Here is a 16,128-nt window from a genome sequence, read left to right as displayed (position 1 = left end):
GCGGTTTATATGCAAGCTGGTCTTCATATGCGGACTACCTGGAGAGCGACATGGAGGTCCAGTTGGATCGGGGCTGGAGAAATGCAGTTTCCAACTCGGGCATCGAGAGGATGACAGAGGTTTGGCGGACATTACCATGTGCCTAGTCAAAGGGCCGTCTCGAACAGAATCCCAAGGGGCCAAGAAGGCGAACTTGACATGCATGTTTGCCCGACTTCGCTCACCAGGAAGTATAAGCTGCTGTTGCAACGGTTCTGGAGCTGGTGGATGTTGTTGATTGCGACTGGTCCAAAGCCTTTGGGTTGCAGCAGCGAGAGACGAAAGACTTTCAAGTGCTCTGCCAGTCGGCATTCTGAGATTCTGGGGTATTTGTAGGAGAGTAGCAGTGTCTGTACCGGCTTGGGAAGGCGCACTGGGTGACTCGAACGCTTCTCGAGGCATCGTCTCGAGATTAATGGCAACACTTGTTGTTCCCCGCCGCCTCTGCCGTCTTGGACTACTATTGTCAATTTTCCTTCACTTTCAATATCACGACGAGTACACAAAGAAGAGACATGCGATATGGATTGGACACAGTAGACACGGGAAAGCAAGCGTGAGCCGATGGTGGTTTAACCCCAGGTGTTTGTCCTCATCTAAACTGCGTGATGATGTTGCGACCTGGGGGTTCCTGGTGGTGAGAAGACGGGTGATGGGATCTGACCGGGTGGCCGTCTACGAGGCTTGTTAGGCTCGCTGCGCCCTCTCCTGCTCGACGCTCGTGTGGTTGTAGCCGGCTCCTAAGGCTATTGAAGTGTGTCGGTAGAGTTCGATTCCACAGATTCGCAAGCGCGGATATGGTGGCTCATGTTGTTTCACCGAGGGTGTTATTCAAGGTTTGATAGGACGACAGCGATCGGAGCCAGGGTGCAGATGGGTTGGTTTGGAATGAATGTGGATGGATTGTGGATTGTTTGTTTCCGGGGTTGCTGGGCCAGATTGCGTGTATCCTTCCGGGACAGCGAATCGCCGGGGAAAGGCTTCTTCAAGACGGGATTTGCTGCAGGGGCGGGGGATTCGAGAGGGGCAGAGAATTGCCAAAACAAGAGGGAGGGGCACTGCGAGCCTCTTCACCCGCCAACCAGCACCACCCATTCGGCAGAGAGTTGACAAGGGGGGGGGGGAGGCCCAGGGTGCCGCAGAGCCTTTTCTTGCTCCTCCTGCCAGGGCAAGCCATCCAGGTTTCAACTCTCAACCGCAGAAAATGTCGGATGCCAATGCAGAAAACTCATGACCCATGCGAGACGCAAACAGAGCCTACTGCTTTGCCTGTTGGGGAGCTCAAGGTTGTGTCGAACCTGGAAAGCTTCGGCCATGTCGGGAGAAGCGCCAACAGAAACACGCCACCGTCTTCCGTCTCCCACTTTTTTGTGTTATTACACTATTTACTGCAGAAAATTTCACTGCTCTAGTTTCAAATGCCATCTGCTGGATGACACCGTCTGAGCCGATTGATGACGGCCGCAGGTGTTCCCAGGGACTCGTTGGGCTGAACGCGGCCTTGGCCAAACCGTCTAGCGGCTGCTTCGGGGCCGACTTGGACCCTTGGATGATGCCATTGGACGTCTCTAGAGACGTCAGGCGCCCAAGTATTCGAGCAGTGTCAAGCTGAATACCAGCAGCCCAGGGCACGGAGGGTGTGGTACGTACCTCTTTTAGTGTGTGTTTGTGCGTGGTGCGTGTGTGCGTCGGGCGGAAGGCATTGGCTGGTGAGGTCATCGTTCCCGCAAGTGCCGATCTCCATGGAAATCATCGAAGCTCTGCTCTCTGCCCGTCACTGCCTCTTGTCTGTGTGCAGCCGCGGCCAAGCGTACCAGCTTTGTGCGGACCGCAGCAATCTGTGCAGTCCCCGAAGGTCCCCTTCCATCATCCATGTCTGCCACAGCCTAGGAACTTCCCTCCCCAATCGAATCCATCCCACCCTCCCGCGCAATATTAAAGATACCCTGATCTGCTGTTACTTTCCCGTGCGCGACCCTACTCACCCGACAACCAAATCACATCAGACAGACTTGTTTTAATCGTCCCACGCCACCCTACACAGATTGTTCCACGTTGTTGTCTACTTCTGTCTTCCGCCACATTGCACACAGACTTGGTTGTTAAAGAGCAACTCCCGGCTGTCAAACATCATCGACTTGCAAGCACTCGTCGTCACCGAGATCCAGTCACGCCACAACATCTACGTCAACTACATACCATTCGAACCTGGGAGAATTCTGCTCCCAAACATCCGCTTCTCTTATCCACTCACCGGATCTCGATCCTTCACAACTCTACGAAGCGGTCCACCAACTGCCCAGCATGATGGAATCAATGTTGCCAATGCTCGTCCGGGGTCTTCAGATCCTCTGGGTTCTGCTCGTTACAGCATTGATCGGCAATGTCATTGCCCTCAACATCAACAGCGCCGGCTCCGCCATGGCTGCTATTAACTTCTCCATGTTTGTCGCGGTCGTCTGCTGGCTGGCCTCTCTCTACGGCTTGGCCGCCTCCTTCATCTCGGCCATTGCTATCCCCATCGTGCTGCTAGCCCTCGACGGTGCCGCCGTTCTCTTCACCTTCATCGACGCCATCGTCTTGTCAGCCAAGCTCCGTGCCGTCAACTGCGGATCGCTGAACAGGAGTGACTTGCCGAGCGACTACATTGTCTGGGGTTCCGGTGACGATGAGAAGCGCTGCCGCGAGATTCAGGCCAGCACAGTCTTCATGTGGTTCCTGTTCGCCAGCTTCTGCGCTGGCGGGTTCTTCACCTTCATGAACTTCCGTCGCGGAGGCGGCTCCGTCCGCAGCTCCAGGCCCAGCATGGCGCAGGTTGGCGTCTAAAGCTTTTGGAGTTCGGTCGTTGTTGTTCATAGCGAATAATTACACGGCAAAGGAAACCTGTTGGGTGTTTCCCACAGAAACGGCAGCTGGGCTAGACATCTGGCTTTCATGACACGCCACGGAAGGCGAGTTGGGGCTGACGGCGTTGGCAGCGGTTTGTTTTTTACTTGAAAACCTTTCACGATGGCATGTAGTAGTAATGGGTGACAGGATATGGAATATGGGACATGGATATGCTTTTATGGATATGGCCGGGCTTATAACGCCTTGGGAGCTTTGGAGACTGGCCACAGGGCCATCAACAGCTCCTTGTAGTACAACACTGCGAATTGATACCATTAAACGAGAGTTGCTTAACAAATGAAGACTATGATTCCTTAGCGTGCGGTCATTTGACACATGTGAATGGACCCGAGTTTTCCAAAGTCACAAATTCCTAAAGAGCACAGAGAACAGCTCCCCGTGCTACTCAGGTTTGAAGTATGACAAACGTTATGATTCAAATCTAGTTGGCCAGGCCCGATGCCTCGCCTCTTTCTTTATATGCCGTCCAGTTTTCTATGACGGCTTTCCTCAACGCCAACCATGTATACACGCCAGGCATCGTGTCGATGCCTTTGGCTTAATGACGAAAGATCCGAAGGATCGTTGGCCGGGCCCGCGGGCCTTGCTGTATCTCTTATAATGTTGCCGCAGCCTCTGCCGCTCCGGCGGCCTTGAACGCGCCCTTGTTCGTCCACCGCACCTCGACGTTGTGCATCCACTCCATGTATCGTGACCAACCTGTTGCAAGCAAATGTCAGTGTCTGAGCAACAACAGGAGCAATCGAGCAGCCTACTCCAGTATGCAAACTTTCGGCCAAAGTATTTGCCAGCAAATGGCACAATGACCATGGTCAACAGCAATTGAATCTGCTCGAGACTACGCTCCCATTCCTCCTGCGCATCTGATTCATCTTCGGAGTCTAGCACGCTGCTGGATATTGAGGGCAGTGAGTCGATCTCATCATTGTCGGAGGAAGGGGAGACATCGTCGTGGAGAATGAAGGAGTCGGTGGATGCCATCATGACGGGGTAATGGCGACGTCGGCCGTTTGGTCGGCGCTCGGCTGTTAAGCTTGGGATGTGCGTTCGACGAGCCGGGAAGACAGGACGTCGAGATCGAGGTTCGGCGCCTTATTTCACGCTTGTCGACAAGCTGTAGGCGTGCTCAGTGCTCGTAGCCGTCGGAAATGCAAGATGATCTACCAAATGGACGTTCGCGAGGGGAGGAGTTGAATCAAGGACCGCGATGCCTCCGATAATCGATACCAATGCAGCTGGAGGTGCCGGTGGAGGTCGGAACGCTTGGTAGGTAGCCTGGAGCTCCCCCCCGTTTGCCCCCAACCAGAAACGGCACCGGCACGGTCAGTCACAGATGTCGGTGATACTGATGGTGATTGGCTGCAGGGGCCGGATTGATGGGTCCATCTACTGCACCACCGAGGAGGGGAGACATGGGAACGAGCACCGGACAGAGATGGATGGAAGGACATGAGCCAATCACGTGACCGGATCCATCATTTGACTCACAGCCCACCCTCACCTAGATTGGCGCTCAGCGCTACAGTGATAGGATCGGTCGCCTCCTTCGACCGCCCTCACGTCACACCCGCACCCCTCAAGAAATCTCCCAGTGCTGCAGCCAACTCCAATCTCTCCTTTCACAAAGTCCCGAACCAAACTCGCCTCGTCCGACATTTGCAGACCGGTCGCTTGGAATTTCTGCACCATTTGCGCCAGTACACGACTTGTTCAACGGCCAGCCACCCCCCGGACCACTCAAGGATTTCACCAGGACACGCGCCAGGATACCTAACCGAGACTCCGTTCAGTGAGACACAGGCCGCAATCATGGATGTCGAAGTAAGTTCCCCTACTGCTAAGAAGTTAGCCCTCCCTCATGCGCACTTCTGAGCACCACCACCCACTGGCCCCTCCACCAATCCCATCTTTAATTACCCCACTGCACTTCGAACCGGAACCAGACACGAATTGAACAGAACATTTTCCGTGACTCAACTCAACCTCAACCGCCGAAGCTGCAAGACATCACCACCTGACGTTGTTCTCCCCCTCCTCTCATCCCGTCACGTCCCCTCCGATCCAGTTTTTTTTCCCCTTCTATCCTTGACGGAAGGAAAAAGAAAAAACCGACGCTATCGTTTTTTTCGTTGTATTCTAACATAGGTGCTTTCCCCACAGGACACAAACCCCGTTCCCGACCGCAAACAGCGTAAATCAGTCGCCTTCACGGACGAGCAAGTAGTCGTCGACGTCGACGGATCAGTCACGATGGTCAACGCCACCGAGGAACCCAAGGAGACAGCCCAGTCGCACACGCCCCGTACGCCGCCGCTTGCCGCAGCCCTTGAAGCCTTACATGCTGATGCCAATTCTCAAGCTGGAGCCGAAGATGCGACGGCCCCCGAAGCCGCCGTCGAGGATGGTGGTCTTGACCTGTCGATGAAGAAGAAGAAGAAGAAGAAGGTTCCCAAGGACGGTGACGACGCCGCCGAGGATGCGCCCGCTGGCGAGGACGGCGGACTGGACTTGACCATGAAGAAAAAGAAGAAGAAGAAGAAGGTCGCCGAGGACGGCGAGGAGGACGAGTTCGCCGCCAAGCTCAAGGCTCTGGACCTCGAGGGTAACCAGGAGGGCGGTGAGGCCACCGAGGCCGCCGCCGACGACGGCGACATGGACGCCGGCACTGGCATCTGGCAGCACGACGAGACCAAGGCCCTGAGCTACAGCCTGCTCCTGAACCGCTTCTTCCACCAGCTTTCCCAGAAGAACCCCGACCACGCCCTTAGCGGCTCCAAGAGCTACAAGATCCCTCCCCCGCAGTGCATGCGTGAAGGCAACAAGAAGACCATCTTCGCCAACATTGCCGAGATCTGCAAGCGCATGAAGAGAACCGAGGAGCACGTCACCGCCTACCTCTTCTCCGAGTTGGGTACCAGCGGTTCCGTCGACGGTAGCAGACGCCTGGTCATCAAGGGTCGTTTCCAGCAGAAGCAGCTCGAGAACGTGCTGCGCAAGTACATCAGTAAGTCTTGGATCTCGCGCTTGTGACATGTTTTTGCTAACCAGCATTCTCCTTTGCAGTCGAGTACGTCACCTGCAAGACCTGTAAGTCAAGATTCTCCACCTGCTGCCTGCGCCTGCCGCGGCTTGCTGACAAAGTTTTCCAGGCAAATCCGCCGACACCGAGCTGTCCAAGGGAGAGAACCGTCTGTACTTCATTACCTGCAACTCTTGCGGTTCGAGACGTTCCGTCACCGCCATCAAGACTGGTTTCTCCGCCCAGATCGGCAAGAGAAGAAAGATGCAGGGTTAAACAAGCACGGAGAAAAAAGAAAACCACACAGCCCCACGGACGACAAGCAAGAAAAGAGTTGGAGAGGGAATGTTCTTCTACGCTATTTACGTCCTTTAGCGTATTCTTGTCTTGTAGATATGACCTTTGGTGGGCTCAGCAGTGCGCGGTGCAGCAAAACATGGGCTGTGACGCTCCTCGGGGTAGTCAATGGATGGATGGGCACAATAGAGACCAGTTGGCGTTTTCACCCTAAAAGTTGTACAGAAGCCCGGGCAGTAATGTCAAATCATTCATTCCCTCATCGTATGGTCCGTGGATCCCAAATACGTATTATATTATCCGTGGATCTTGCACCAGCAACGCGTGCTGCGACGTGTGCTGAGGTTGCCACGTCCTCGGACGCGCGTGCGGTGGTGGGATGCAGGGCCGGAGAGAGGGGGCGAAAGCCGACCGACCTCAATTGCCCGGCGATAGGGCCGGTCGGAGCCGGATGATCAACCACCAGGCTACCTCGCTCCTTCAACACCTGAGTCAACACATGACCCAACCGACCACACGGCAAGCTTACGAACAGTCAAGAGTGTGGCGCTATTCTACCGCAACAGCTTGGAACACACTTTTATTTTATTCTCCTTCATCCTCCTAACCGGAAGCCTAGCCGCCACCTTATCGCTCGCTCAATCAACAGGCCTCCCCGCAGATACTCTCAAAGGCCCAAAGTAATAGAAGACGACCATGACGGGCGAAACCCTCCGACCGGGCCAGGCTGACCTCCCCTCGGCCAAGAGCACCGCATCCTACTGGCACCGCGAGCCCTCCGAGGCGCTCCTCGGCCACAGGACCACCAAGGCGCTGCCCCCGACCGCGGACGTCGTCGTCGTTGGCAGCGGCATCACGGGCGCCTTCGCCACCAAGGAACTGCTAGAACAGCAGGCGGGGAGCGGGACGGAGACCGTGCTTCTGCTCGAAGCGAGGGAGGTTTGCTGGGGCGCCACGGGGCGGGTGAGCTTATCCTTTCCTTGTCGTCAGATCTCGAAACTCCCGATTCGTGTGGTTGGCTACAGTGATGTGAGCGGCTTCAATGACACCTGGTGAGAACATCTCATCCTGGACCTCTCACTCTCATGCGCCATCACAAACACACACACATTCACACACACAAACCACCCGCAAGTCTACTCAGCTCGGAGCTAATCCACGCACAGAATGGGGGCCACTGCCAACCGATAGCCTACAACCCCAACACCGCCATCGCCGACTTCGAGCTCCGCAACTACGCCCACCTCGCCGACTTCGTCGCCGCCAACGCCGTCCCGTGCGACTGGCTGCCCCTCCGCGGCGTCCACGCCCTCCTCACCCCGGACCTCGTCGCCGCCGCCGAGAAGCAGATCGCCGCGCTGCCGCCACACCTCGCGGGCCTCGCGAGGCTGGTCACCGACCCGGGGGAGCTGAGGACCCTAAGGGTCCCCGACGCGGCGGGGGCCGTCGTGCAGGAGAGGGCGGCGAGCGTGTGGCCGTACAGGCTCGTCACGTGGATCTTTGAAGACCTCCTGCGCCGCTTCGGCCCCGGGTCGCGCGCCGAGACGCAATCCAAGGCCAGGCGGCTCAACATCCAAACAAACACCCCCGTCACCCGCCTCCAGCACCTGCCCGGCTCCTCCTCCGCCTCCCCCGGCGAGGCCTCGTGGGTCGTCCACACGGACCGCGGGCAGGTGGCCGCGAAAAAGGTCCTCCTGGCGTCCAACGCCTACACGAGCCGCCTGCTGCCCTCCTTCGCGGACCTGATCGTCCCCGTCCGCGGGCAGGTGGCCGCGCTCCTGCCCGAGCCCCGCGCCGAGCTGGGGCGGAGCTACGTCTTCATGGCCAGCTCCGACGCCTCCAAGGGCGAGCCGAACCAGGACGACTACCTGATCCAGCGGCCCAGTCCGGGGTTGGAGATGATACTCGGCGGCGGGCGCGCGCGCGGCGCGCTGAGGGGCGTGGGCGTCTCGGACGATGACGAGATCGACCCCGTCGTCGCCGCGTACCTGCGTCGCGCAGGAGCGGCGAACGTCGAACTGGGGGACGGGGAGAAGAAGGAGGAGCTGAGGGCGAGTTACGAGTGGACGGGCATCATGGCCTTCTCGCGCGACGGACGGCCGTGGGTCGGCCCCGTACCGTCGGGCTCCGCCCTCGGTGGCGGGGAAGGGTTGTGGGTCTGCGCCGGGTACACGGGGCACGGGATGCCGCAGGCGGCGTTGTGCGGGCGTGCGGTGGCCGGGATGATGGCCGGGTCGCAGGGGGCCGGCAAGGATGCGGTGGACGTCCCGGCCGAGTTCCTGGTCAGCGACGAGAGGGCCGCCAAGGCTAGGGCCCTGCCCTCGATCAAGGAGATGGATGAATTGGACATGTTCCTGTTGTAGCCCACCGGGTGCTGGGACCCTCGGCCAGTCTGTCCGGGCGGATGATGGACGCGCTTTCAGACTCCAGTGGCGGCCAGTGGGGCGTCTAGATTCCCGCATGAAGAATGAACAATCAACCCATGGAATGCTTTCGGGCGACCCGAGGCGGAATGCGGGTGTGTCTGGACGCAGATTGAGACTCTGCCGTGTCGTGGAACGGATTGCTCGACATCTCCGGGAAGGCGCCGAGGAGGCGGAGAGGTGGGATATGCTGACCCCAGCTCAACGGCCATAGAGCAGTCCGCATCGTTGCGGAGTGAGACACTCGAAAAGGGGTGCGAGGGGTGGGTTCCCCGGATGCGTACATAAGACAGCCATAATAAAAATTGCGATCCAGTATGTCTTGGCTGGGTGTTTCTTACTTCTCGACGTCACCTGAGATATTTGCCGGAATGTAGAGTTTGTCATGGACATGCTGCTTCCCGCCGATTCGTACCTTGTTTGCTGACGTTTGAGTGAGCTCCCGCTACTATCATTGCGGTCAAGTAGGCTTGGGGCGTAGCCCCGTACCCCATGGGGGCTGCATTAGCATTGATCAGTGAACACTCGGCCGAATAGTCAACAGAATTCAGGCACGTATGTAGATCGAGTTCCGAATGTTGGTTTTTTATTTTCTTCCTGATACCGTCGCGGCACCAGATAACCCAGTCGGGAGGCTCGTGAGCACCCCCTAATAGATATATACATTGAAGTTTACTTCTATAAGCCGACGGAAAAAAAATGTCCACAAAAACAAAACACCATTTGTATCTGTCCAAGATGGCCCCGAGAAGAATCGGATACACATCCACAGGTATATAGATATTGTCATCACGTCATTGAAAACAAAGTTTCGTTCACTGCCCTTCTGTAATCCAATCCAGTCCCATGCTTTTGAGTCGGGCGCTGTCCGTCTGAGATACAAGGGTGGTTGGGTATATATGACCAAGCTTGTTGAATTTTTCTTGGTAATTTGAAGGGGAAATTTTGGTTGGCTCTCTGAGTTGGCCAAGGTTGGGCAAACCCTGGTGGGTGCAGCGCCTTCCCTGGGAAAGCAGCATGGTGAAAGGCGATAAACCACCCGCAGAGCTCCTGACGAACATTTGAGGCTGGGATGAGAAAGCGCACACGCAGTGGAGCTCTTAGTTGATGAAAGACCACTCGACAGTCTTGCGGCCGACGCCAAGGCTGTCAAACACGTCGAGGAAGCACTTCTCGCTGACGTCGATGTCATCGGCCTTGCAACCCATGCACTTGTCTTTGACAGTAGCGGTGGTGGACTTGCCGTTGACGGTGATCTTGACCTTCTTGCCGCAGTACGGGTTGCCGTTGGACTGAGTACCCATGACGAGGTGAGAGATGGCAACAATGTTCTCAGTCTGGTCCTTGCCGCTGTCGTCCTCACCGCAAGCCCCCAGGCCTACGGCGTAGTAGGTCAGGTCGCCGGTGTGAACCGTGCCACCAGAGCTGCTGGAGGAGCTGGAGTCAGTGCTGGCTTGGGTGGCAGCAGGAGCAGCAGCAGCAGCAGCCTGGGTAGTAGGCTGAGGAGAGGGCGCGGGGGTAGAAGAGGTGGTAGGGACCGGCTGGGGCGCAACGTAGACGGGGGTAGAAGACTGAACGGGCTCAGGAGTCGGGGTCTCGGGAGCGGGGGCTGGAGTGGACGTGGACGTGGTAGGTGCCGGAGGGGGGGCCTGCGAGACGGGCTCCTTGACGGGTGAAGCAACGGCAGAGGGCTTCGTAGAGGTGGACAGGGTGGTGTAGGACGGCTGATCGGCGGGCTCGAAGAACTGGGCGGCAACCGACGTCGTGGGGACGGCGGTGCTGGTGGATGAGACATCGGGGTTAACCCAGACGGTGGTGGTCGAGTCAACCCACTCGGTCACGTAGGCGATTTCGGTAACCCACTCGGTGACAAGAGCGCGCTTCTGATGCTTGCCGTGGACATGACGGCGCTTGTTGGCATGCTGGTGAGGCTGAGCAATGGCAGTGGTGGCCAGGACGGCGCAAAGGATGGTGGTGGTCTTCATCTTGGGTAGGTGAAGCTTGTTCGTAGCCGAAGCGTTGGCTATGTATGTGTTGTTCAGGAAGACTTATACGGTCTCTTGATAAATGGCGATCCTCTTTTCCGTCAAGGCTGTGTTGGAAGCGAAATAAATGCAATGGGCCAGGCCTCTCGATCAGGGACTGTGCTTGCTGGAGCGTGTGAAGCTGTGTTGGGTTCAAGGTTGTCAACGGGAGCTTTGGGCACGCGTTGGTATGTACGTTGGAGTCTCGAGGTTGGCTGGCAGGCTGTAAAGATGGGATGAAGGGAGTTCACTGAACTCTCTGTACGACAAGACGGGATGGATCCGTGGGTTGGTAGTTTGATTGAACCTCGACACAGTCTGTTGGAAAGAATGAATGTTTGGGCTGGAAGTTGGTCGAGCACTGCTCAAGGGTCCAAGAGAAGGAATGAATGGTGTTTTTGGTCGAACAAGAGGGAGCGTTGTTGGATGAAAAAAAGAGGAAAGGGAAGGATCGAAAAAGACGACCGATCTGGGGAGCGGAGGTTCGCTGGGATTTGTATCCCATGCAAGGACTCAGACAGACGGTAGAAACCAAACGTTGGACACACAAGGTGAGCAGAGTGAGTACCTACCTAGAGCGAGCCATTTCGGGACTGGCGAGACTAGGAAGGGGGCCAAGGTGGGCATTGGGGGGTGTGAGTGGAGGCCTGCAGGCGCTGGCTGGCACCACAACGCTGAGTGTGCCTGACGGGTATGCTGGAAGTACTTCGGGGGCCCAGTCCAGGCCTGCGTAACGTGCCATCGGTACCTGACGAGGATCGAGAGAGCGCTGCGCCATAGGGACGGATAGCGTCCAACAAAAGTCGCAAAAGCCCCGAGAGGGAATAAAAAGCAAAAGTGGAGAGGCTTCGGTCTGGCGTGGGAACAGGCAAGGATGTAACCAGCAGCTGCTGGCCTGCGGTTTTCCTCGTCCCTGCGAGCTCGCCATGCATCATCCATCCCCGGCCAAGGCAGTTTCTCTGCGCTGCCGCTGCCTCTCTGTCAAGTCGTCACTGGTTGACTGTTTGAATGGGACCGTTGCCAGCTTGTTGCTGGTCTGCTTCTGGTCCGAAAAAAGAACGTACCAACACGGAAGAAGCAAAGCCCCAAGGGGCGCGAAAATAGCCCCGTTGGATGCGCGGACGCGCTAGCGCAGCCTCTTTTTTGCCCGCTCACTCGTCGCATCGCCTGTACGAACTCGCTGGGGGGAAGACTCCGCACGGCGGAAGAAAAAACAAGACGTGCTTCGGGCCATTTTTTTTTCTCTGTTAATCCTTTTGGTCTGGCTTGGAACTCTCCCCCGGCTCCGTGACAAGGTACAGCCCATCTTGGCCCTCTAGGGCTTGATCGGTCCACCGTTTCGATGTTTACGAGCCCAACCCCAAACCACCCTGTTCTGGTCTGGAGGTTCATTAGTCAGGGCAAGCTGGGCCGGACGCACTACTGCAGACTACGCAAACATCAGACAGCTGGAAGTGTGGGTGCCGAGGAAACGCAGGTCGTCCGTCAGTCTGGCCAACTAATCGAACCAGCAACGTCGACTTGGTGGCACTGCGAGAAGCCTGCCTTTGGGGTTGCGTACAGGTTGCCGGGAAGTGGAAGAGACGGACAAGTGGGTAGCGAGGCGCAGGTCGTGGTCCATGGTGATGACGGTCAGCACGGCACAAGGTAACCGGAACTGTACCTCGAGGCCTCTTCCAAGCCACCCATCATCACATGCGTTTGGGGCCATCCCGTTGTCTTCAAGGTTGGTCGTTGCCGTCTGACGTGCTCTTGCTGCTGTTGTGGTAACCGCTAGTGCGCGGTAGACAGCTGAAGGGATGGACTGCGCGCGTCTCTTCCCCTCACTTTCCATGTCACTACCGTCCAACGTCCTTGTCGTTGCCCGCTTGTCCGGCCTTCACGTCGTGCTCTCCCAGACTCTCAAGGCCTCTCGATCCACACCGCCCCTGTCGCTTGCCATGCAGTTTAGTCATCTTGTTTCCTTTTCATCATCTCCCGGCGATTGACGATTGGATAAGCCGTCCGACAGGCGTTTGTTCCTTGAAACACGCGGAACCTGGGAAGAGGGCTCCAACCTTTTCTCATATTCAGGGGGGTGGAAGGCAGTGGAGGAGAACGGCCCAGGGTCCGAACGCCGTTAAACACCCCCGTCCCATCGTCCAGGCATCCTGGAAGCAGAAGAATGACGATCAGCCGGTGGCCCGGGGGGGTGGGCAGTGACGGGTAGTACCTGCTTGCCGACCGCCAACATTTGTGCACCCCGGCAGCGTGGAGGCCTGCGACTGACCAGTTGGAATGTGGATTGTTGCCGCGCTGGAGAGTCGAGAAAGGATCCTTCTTCTGTTCTGGTGGTCCGCGGGTCGAATCAGCCGACGCCATGGCGGCTGCGGTACAACATTGACTAGACAATGCGCCTGGAAACTAGGAGAGACATTGATCGATGACTTTGGGGTGTTACATTGGCACGCCGCGACTGCACCATCGCGCTCACATGTTGGCAGTAAGGATACCAAGGGCCTCGAAACCGTAAGGGAAGGGAAGGGGCCTTCGGAGTTCTCTCTCACCTGTGCCTGAGGCTGACTTTGCCATTAGTATTTGGCTCGAAGGAAGGGAAGAGACGAAAGAAAGGACTGGGACGATGCAACAATAGAAACGAACCAGGAAAATGATCAAGGCGACGCCCGAGCACACAGTGTACCTACTCAGCACTTCGCGGGTTCCTTGCATCTGCAAGGTACGCGCCAATCACAATTTGGCTCAGCTATGAACTCCCCTCTCAGCGCAACCCTCACCCTCACAGCCCGTCTAGGCCCTGGCTCTTCCCTGCCCGGCTCTGATCCCGGACGATCAGGTAACTCGGGCAATGCCACCACACCAGTCAGTGTCAGTGACCACTGGTGGTTCAGCAATGCCAGTCCCGAGTTTGACTTTTCTTTCCTCCCTTTCCCCTCTTGACGCTGAGAGGTACGGATTGCTCCTGGACTTTCCAGCCTGCATTAGTCGGTGGATATGCCGACACGTTGGCTTGAGTAGTTCCACGGCGCCAGCGGACGCAGAGATTTCCTCTTCCCTGGACGCTCACTGGGCGAGTCGTTCATGGCTTGCAGCAGACCTGCAGCTTGTGGGAGAAGAGGATAAAACCCCTCACACCTTTGGTGAATCAATCACGTCTTTGCCAGTGGGAGGAGAGCGGCACAGCGGCCACTGACAACCCCTACGTCTCCCTGTCCTTCAAGCACGCAACTGGGGCCGACTAACATTGGTCTGGGCCAACTCATTCAGCCTGGCAATCTGGGTATTGTTGGTCTCCCGCTCCATGGTCTCCACTATCTTTGTCGATCGATATCGCTTCGGTCCTATTTTGCACCTGGACTATTAATGGCAGATTGGATTGCTTGGTCAAATATCCGAAGTAATCCTATGTATTAATGAACTTCCTTTCACCGATGCGATAACTCCAAACATCCCCTCGCCACCGTCGGTGTGGTTGATGTGATTTGGTAACCGGGACCCAGCCATCAAGAGCTGTCCTCTGATAGATACACGACCCAGATCGGTCATCTTTACGAGAACAAGTCTAGAGTCGAGAGACCCTCCCTCACTGGATGTCAGGCTACGAGCCACTTGAGACAACAGACTGATGGAACCCGAGCACCACATTTTGCTCTGCATTCGATCCACACCCACTCATCTTGAGACGGGGTTTCATCGGGCGTGTCACCATCCAGCCAAAGCTCGTTGACTCCAGCTGAAGCTACGCTTTCACAACTCAAGCTCAGTACCGTTCACTACCCCAGAAAATGGCTCGCCAACAACAGATGATCCAACGGTCAACGCCAATTACTGTCGATTGCCGTTCATTATCGGCTTCTTGCTTGTGAAAGTGTAGAGGAACAGGCCTTCCCTGCTGAATATCACCCGATCATCGTCAACAATCTCCGTCACTTGGAAGGCTTTTTGGGCCTTCTTGAGGAACTGCATGTCCGCACGTCGTCTTTTCTTAAAGCAGAAATAGACCGTCGCATTGGGTTCCAGAGACAGCAAGTTTGTCAGAGTTTCCAGCAGCAGTGGGAATGCTGGTTCAAAGTAAACGCAATCGGCTGCCAAGATGACATTGGGCTTGAAGTCGATAACCTCTTGTGCCAGCGGCCCGCCCCTGTCTCGTTCATCAGCAACTCAAACATCAGCTGAAATGCAGCCCGAGCCCGCCCAAGCTCCAACCTGTGCTCTGTAGACCTGCAGCGCAGTAGAGAGTAGCTCGCTCGGGGATCTCAAGACCACGCTAGCCACCATACAATACATACACCCACCGCCTTGGCACCCGCGCTGTGCAAGCCCGGGGTCGGGGACTTGAAGAAAGGCGACGCATGGCTAGGGTTGGGCAACCAGAAAGGGAAGTACGCACCAGTTCAAAACCATTGGTTTGACTTTGTTTTGGAGGTTGTTCAACTTTGTGTTTTTTTCCATCAACTCGAACATTTCGTCCTGGTCTGTGAGATACAAGGGCGTCTGCTGCAGTTCGCAACCTAAAGCGACAGCAAGACCAACGAGTCCGCCGCCAGCACCCAGCTCCAATCTGTTTGCTCCGAAAAGCTACAAGTCAGCTCAGTCTCTCGCGACAAGATAGAAGCTATTTCTCTGGCACAGTTTTCGGATCCTGGCAGCCATACTGGTACAGAATGTGCAGCAGCGGTGGGATTTCGCAGGCGGCCCCGTGGGGGGGACGTGGCAGAAAGCAAGGATGGGGTAAGTTGACTGACATTCTCGCACCCTTCAGAGTTTCCCGATGATAACGCAGCATGTGTTTTGTAAGCACCATACCTGCCGGCCAGGTCTGACCGCCACATCCCGAGGCGAGGTCTTCGTGGAGTCTGAGAGAAGTTGACAAAAGACCGCAGATGTCGTAGGACGACGTTTGTGCGGCCTTGTATGCGGGAAGCGGTGTGAGGTCTTCGCCAATGGCCAAGGGCGAAAAGTCCGGTGAGGGAGACCGGTCGGCAGACTCCATTTGTTCGGGTATGAGGGAGTTGTTGAGGATTCTCATATTGCTATGTTTTCTGGCCTCGTGGGAGCGAGAGTGGAAAATAAGGTAAGTTGAGGCGAGCTATGGTCTCAACGACACAGTGACAAACGGATGAACAGTGTTCGTCGCTCTCAGGTAGGCAGTGGTTTTCAACCCAAAAAAAAACCCGAATTTGGTGCAGGTCCAAAAGGCATGGCGGAAAAAGCGGTATCGCTGGCGTTTTTGAATGGGATTTTCATGCTATCTTTTTTTTTAACTGGCTGAGGTCGACGACAATCTAGACTTTCCGATAAGGGGAGGTGCGTTTTGCCTCAAGCGGGGTTGACCCTTCCTCTCTGCGCTCTTTATGCCTCCCCTGCTGTTCAAACAACCCGGTTATCCGCTCTTTCCATACCATCTTTAACAGCGCCT

At 56.4% G+C, this 16,128-nt stretch overlaps 5 protein-coding genes across 5 annotated transcripts; 3 read left to right on the top strand and 2 right to left on the bottom strand.

Annotated features, from left to right (window-relative positions):
* Positions 1-2,343: 2,343 nt before the first annotated feature.
* Positions 2,344-2,865, top strand: ColSpa_10582 (non-classical export protein 2; the record flags this gene model as incomplete). The annotated part of the gene is made up of 1 exon (XM_049276794.1): positions 2,344-2,865. The coding sequence occupies one exon, from the start codon at positions 2,344-2,346 to the stop codon at positions 2,863-2,865; it is 522 nt and encodes a 173-aa protein (XP_049132751.1).
* A 679-nt stretch (positions 2,866-3,544) lies between these two features.
* Positions 3,545-3,930, bottom strand: ColSpa_10581 (uncharacterized protein; the record flags this gene model as incomplete). Its single annotated transcript, XM_049276793.1, has 2 exons — positions 3,545-3,648; positions 3,705-3,930. The coding sequence occupies 2 exons, from the start codon at positions 3,928-3,930 to the stop codon at positions 3,545-3,547; spliced, it is 330 nt and encodes a 109-aa protein (XP_049132750.1).
* Positions 3,931-5,199: 1,269 nt separating this feature from the next.
* Positions 5,200-6,244, top strand: ColSpa_10580 (eukaryotic translation initiation factor 2 subunit beta; the record flags this gene model as incomplete). Its single annotated transcript, XM_049276792.1, has 3 exons — positions 5,200-5,953; positions 5,998-6,036; positions 6,099-6,244. 3 exons carry the CDS (start codon positions 5,200-5,202, stop codon positions 6,242-6,244), a joined length of 939 nt encoding a protein of 312 aa, XP_049132749.1.
* A 717-nt stretch (positions 6,245-6,961) lies between these two features.
* ColSpa_10579 (gamma-glutamylputrescine oxidoreductase) lies at positions 6,962-8,628 on the top strand (the record flags this gene model as incomplete). Its single annotated transcript, XM_049276791.1, has 2 exons — positions 6,962-7,228; positions 7,432-8,628. 2 exons carry the CDS (start codon positions 6,962-6,964, stop codon positions 8,626-8,628), a joined length of 1,464 nt encoding a protein of 487 aa, XP_049132748.1.
* A 1,160-nt stretch (positions 8,629-9,788) lies between these two features.
* Positions 9,789-10,673, bottom strand: ColSpa_10578 (allergen Asp f 7; the record flags this gene model as incomplete). Its single annotated transcript, XM_049276790.1, has 1 exon — positions 9,789-10,673. One exon carries the CDS (start codon positions 10,671-10,673, stop codon positions 9,789-9,791), a length of 885 nt encoding a protein of 294 aa, XP_049132747.1.
* Between the last annotated feature and the right edge of the window lie 5,455 nt (positions 10,674-16,128).

The sequence above is a fragment of the Colletotrichum spaethianum genome (assembly GCF_022836535.1).
Source record: "Colletotrichum spaethianum MAFF 239500 DNA, contig36, whole genome shotgun sequence".
Classification (NCBI taxonomy): Eukaryota; Fungi; Ascomycota; class Sordariomycetes; order Glomerellales; family Glomerellaceae; genus Colletotrichum; species Colletotrichum spaethianum.
Note: the sequence above shows the minus strand (reverse complement) of the source record. Positions and strands in the feature narration are given on the sequence as shown.